A 5,000-nucleotide genomic window follows, 5' to 3' on the forward strand; every position below is an offset into this window, starting at 1 on the left:
GAAACGTGATGATGTCATCAGCACGTGATGAGGAAGTGATGACAGCTGGGAGAGATGATGGAGGGATGGAGCGACAGAGGAGGAGACACAAACACTGTGAACATCCATGTGACTTTATTTTGTCCAAAGAAAATGTGACGAAAAGAAAAGTGTCGGAGAAAAGAAGAAACATCGGTGACACGTGACGAACCGTGAGTAAAACCAGCTGATTGCACTGATCAGTGAGAGTCACGTGTTCTCTGTGTTTGTTGAGATGAACCAATGATCACTGTAAGAGGACGAGGGCTGGAAGTAAAGGAGGACATGATCCAGGAAGAGAGGATAAAAGAAAAGAGTGATTCTGTCTCCTGAAGGAAACAAGTGTTTCCACTGAGGGTGAAGTTCATGATCATGGAGGAACAACACAAGATCTCAGGAAGTGTTGGAACCATCAGTGACCACACGGTGGAGCCAGAGGAGAAGACGTGTGTAGATTCATTTAGAGATTTCAGTGGATAAATGGAAGCTTGGAACTGCAGGTGGCGCTAGAGGACAAGATAGAAGTTCACCAAAGTCATGAGCAGTCCTCCTCTGTTCTGTATTTAAGCTTTTCATCCCGATGAGTAAAATCCTAAATGTGTCAAATACAGAAAGATACCACACAGATTTACATAAATACATTTTAATAAAACATTAAATGTGCCATAACAGTCGAAGTAAAGTTTCATAAAAATATGTACAAATACAAAACAGTGCCAAATATAAAATACTAATGTGTACATTCTTTCCAGTGCAGAAACAGGAATTCAGCTTTAACCTGGTTCAGGTTGTGTGAGTCTGCTGAACGTGTCAGACTAAAGCAGCACTATGTCTCCACCTCAAACCAGCAGCTGGATTCAAATGGGTTTGATGGTTCAGTGACTGAAGCCGTTTGGTCTTTCACAGAAGAAGAAGGCAGCAGGATATTGTCCGGGTCGGACTCGTTCACATGGAAACCGACGTCGGCCTCATCACCTAAAGCTCTGTGACCTCCTCGTCTTTCCAAGTTGACGTCTTCATCTTCTACGTGTTCGACTCCTCTTCTTCATCCTGAGATAGTTGTTGGTCTTTGTGTAGGCCGAAGTGTGGTTTCACACAAAACCATGGCCCAACACAATTTTCTTCATTGTCTGACCTGTAAACAAAATTAAGAAAATTCAGAGCTGCTGAAATCTTAATCTCCTGGATTTTTATTCTTCATTAGTCATAAACACAAACTGCAGAAGATGTGAAACTATCAAACATCAGGACATTTTCAATCATTGTCAAATCTTTTCATAAATTTATTGGCCGATATATCGGTATCAGATTTTCTTTCACTCTAATATCGATATGGTTTTGAACGAACTCTCAGAAACTGATGCTTTAGGATGTGTCTGCTGATGCAGCTGAGATGAAGCTGTTAGAGCAACGTGACAAGAATAAAGTAGTTTACAGCATCTCCATGACAACAGGGTTATTCTTTAGAGCAGAATATTGTAACTCTCAGTACAGAATATACAGTAAACTTACAGTGAAGGTTTCATCTGTAGCATCTGATTGTTGATTGTCCATTTCGTGTTTGTTCTTTTTCTCTGAGTTCAAAATAAATAATCATTAGAAGAAACAACACATAATAAATGAACAGCAGAATTATTGTAAATATTAATATTTACCTTTAGTCTATCAAAGTAGAAGAATCCTGCTCCAGCTCGTATTACACACCCAACGAGTACTACGACCACAATTAGTGCAACTGAACCTGAACAACCTGTAATTCAGAGAGTAGAACTGTAGCATCAACAAAGTGCAGTGATGTGTCTTCAGTGTAAAGTGTAGTGTGTGTGTGTGTGGCCTCCTCGTTCCTGTATGTTCTCCTGACAACATGTGGACATGATGCTCCTGATGAGCTGGAGGACGGAGCCCTGGGGGATCTGCTCCACCAGGAGGAACCCAGGGCTCACTGCACTAGCCTAAGGTCTGACAGTCGCTCTGAGGATTTCATCAATCAGTTCTCGTCTCATGGGATCTTACCTTCCTCTATCGTCACGTAGCTGTTGATGAAATGCGTCTCCTCTTCACTACTGAGTTCACAGGTGAACGTTCCCTGGTGATCTGAAGATAAGTGGTGCAGCGTGAGGCTGCCTGGCGCTGACACATCCTCCACCTGCTGCCTCCACTGCTCTGAGACCCTGGGGGCCGTCGACCCGGTCTGGTCCACAATGATCTGACTGTGGTTGAACTTCCACACCAGGTGTGTCGGGGTTTGGTGTTTGGAGCAGTGCAGTGGATTGTTGTTGTTCACCGGTGACACATGGACGGGAGCTGAGAAGAAAAGGGATCAAATAATATCATCGTTCTCAGAATGTGGTTTCAGGCTCTGATGAGACTTTCTGAACATTTTCTATCATCAGATGTCAGTTATCTGTAGGAGCAGATATAAATATGCAGCAGTACGGTGAAACAAGCAAAGGTTCAGTTCCATAGAGCAGATTAAACGTACTGGGTTGATACCACACCGCGCTCCTCCTGCCACTGCGAGTGCTGAGGCTGCAGATCAGAACAGTGTCTCTGTCTGACAGTGTCAGTGTGCTGTTGATCTCATAGAGCTGCTGCTCCGTCTCCTTCACTGAGGTTTGGATCTGAAGGGTCACGGTGGACGGAGGCCTGGTGGACCAGGTGAGCTGCGGCTCGGGGTAGATCCCCTCTGAGCGGCAGGTGAAGCTGTTCTCCACCTGCTCAATGTCCACGTGACGCACCGGAGCTGCAAGACAACAGAGATTCACTTTGAGGAAAGATGCACGTGAATTTAGAAGAAGTCGTGTGATGAACACCAGAGAAAATCACAACTTTCTCTGAAGTCGTCACAAGGTTTTATGAAGTGTTTTATTTTATTTTGCAGGAGGCACAGCTGTGAAACCAGGTCTGTTTGTGCACGTGCACTCAATCTACTCCATGACCTTGTTCAAACGACCTTGCATGAATGTCAGGCTTCCTGGGAATGAAATCTTATCAGCTGGAAGCCAGTGAGCTGCGTCTGAGAGCTCAACACACACCATGCGTTTACACTGTAACACATTTCAAAGTATGTTCAAGTGGAATTTAAAAACATACTCTGAGTTTACCTGCTTTCATTTTGACATTTGTCCTGAAACGAAAGTTCAAGTGTCTGTTTCAGTGCAGACACTCAAACATTTCACTGTGGGGTCAAAGGTCACAAAAAGCACCACCAGGCTTCTCACCTCCTTGAATAAACCAAGAAATCAAAAGTGAAACAATCAAAATCGGAAATTCTATCTGACTCATTGCAGCGTGTCTGTCTTCCTGCTGCAGTTCTACCTCCTCGTGTCTGGAGCTCTTCATTCATTTGACATATTGTGATTAATATTCAACATGTCACATGTCAGTGTTGCCAGAATGCAGATCCAGAAGTTGTATCTGATCTGAGTTCTGTGTCGTGCCATCTAGTGAAATACTCTAGAGGGCACTGCTGAGAGTACACAGCCAGAATGTGCAGCTACGCTCATGAAGCATCTGGTCATGTGAACACTAAACAGCAAGTGCATCTCCAGCCTCATCTGTTTTATAATTATATCAGAGACAAATATCATTTCTAGTATTTGTGTTCTGTTTTCACTGAGTTTCTTTACCATCTGCTCTCAGGTTGATAAATGAATCCTCCTTGTCTCCATTGATGATGCTGGTGTAGCACTGGTATCTGCCCTGGTCCTGGAGCTGCAGCCCCGTCAGCCTCATCGAGGCGTTTCCTCTGGAGATCTGCTCTGTGAACAGCGATGTCCGGCCTCTGAAGCGCTCGCTCTGGTGATCAAACTGGTCTCTGGCTCTGTAGTAGGAGTGGACACGAGTCTCTCCTGCCTCCTGCATCCAGTGGATGACTGGGTCTGTACCAGGCTGGAAACTGCAGGGTAAGATGCAGCTCTCCGCTAAAACGCAGGAGACCTCAACATCTGTGAGACACCGGGTAAAAAAACAACCAGTTCAGGATCAACTGTGGTGAATAGAAGCTTCTTTAAAAGAGCAATTAGAGCATTTGCTCTCAGACGGATTGTGAATGTAAATATCCTGATGGAACTGTCTGTCTGTTTGGCTGTTGACAGTTAACATGCAGTAGTTTTATCTGAGCTGCTTTCACAAGAACAACCTCCTGCCACACGAGGCATTCGAATGTAGTAACGTACATTTACTGTCAAACCAACAATATGGACAAAGTTGTGTGTTGATCACAGAAATGTTCATTTAGAAAATTGACCTTGAGATTCAGCAAAATCTGAACATTCTTTGTGATGAGAAGAATTTAGGATCTGGAAATTTAGACGTAAAGAAAGATTTATTTTTTTGTGAAAGTTTGGTCACTGAATTTGTGTTTCCTGTCATCATAAGCAGCGTGTCTGTATGGGACCTTTATTGTGAAGGGTCACCAGCGGAAGTGGTGGTTGTTTTGATTGAGCTTTGACTTGATGTGGAACATAAACAACATGTCTCCTGGTTCAAGTCCACATTGTTCAGTTCTTATTTTACTGTGAAGTCTCAGTAAAGGAGAATCAAACCCTCGGCTCCATGAACATCAGACAAGTGAGAAACCGCCGGTGACTCGGTGGAATAACGTGTTGTTGCTGATGGACTCACACTGGCCACTCTACGACACATGAGCAGAGGTCTTCAACAGGGTCAGCGACCCCTAGGGGTCCACGGAGGTACTGCAGGGGGTCGCGACATTTTTGGTTGATTAGACAATTTTTTTTTATTTAATTTTTTTCCCCAACCAATTTTTATTTAAATGTCTTTAAATACACATTAACATAAATCCAACATTAGTAGCGAATGGATAAATGGTGGCTCGTCTCACAGCACGAGACGAGCCTGGACCTGTCCCTCCACGCCTCCTGTACACAAACAGGAGGACCCGCCCCCCCCTCGCTGCTGTGCCAATCACGAGGCCGCATGTTACAACCGGTTCCCCGTGATTGGCCGAGATAGATATT

General features: G+C 44.2%; 1 protein-coding gene across 1 annotated transcript in view; it reads right to left on the reverse strand.

Moving 5' to 3' along the window:
• Positions 1-2,399: 2,399 nt before the first annotated feature.
• LOC118116636 overlaps positions 2,400-5,000 on the reverse strand; it is a 14,599-nt gene continuing 11,998 nt past the window's right edge. The window contains exons 10-11 of the mRNA XM_047341677.1: positions 3,648-3,965; positions 2,400-2,761 (exon numbers count right to left, since the gene is read on the reverse strand). Coding sequence (XP_047197633.1) covers positions 2,415-2,761; positions 3,648-3,965 — 665 coding nt within the window. The 3' untranslated portion in view covers positions 2,400-2,414. The remainder of the gene's footprint in view (positions 2,762-3,647; positions 3,966-5,000) is intronic.

This window comes from Hippoglossus stenolepis, chromosome 10, assembly GCF_022539355.2.
Source record: "Hippoglossus stenolepis isolate QCI-W04-F060 chromosome 10, HSTE1.2, whole genome shotgun sequence".
Taxonomy (NCBI): domain Eukaryota; kingdom Metazoa; phylum Chordata; class Actinopteri; order Pleuronectiformes; family Pleuronectidae; genus Hippoglossus; species Hippoglossus stenolepis.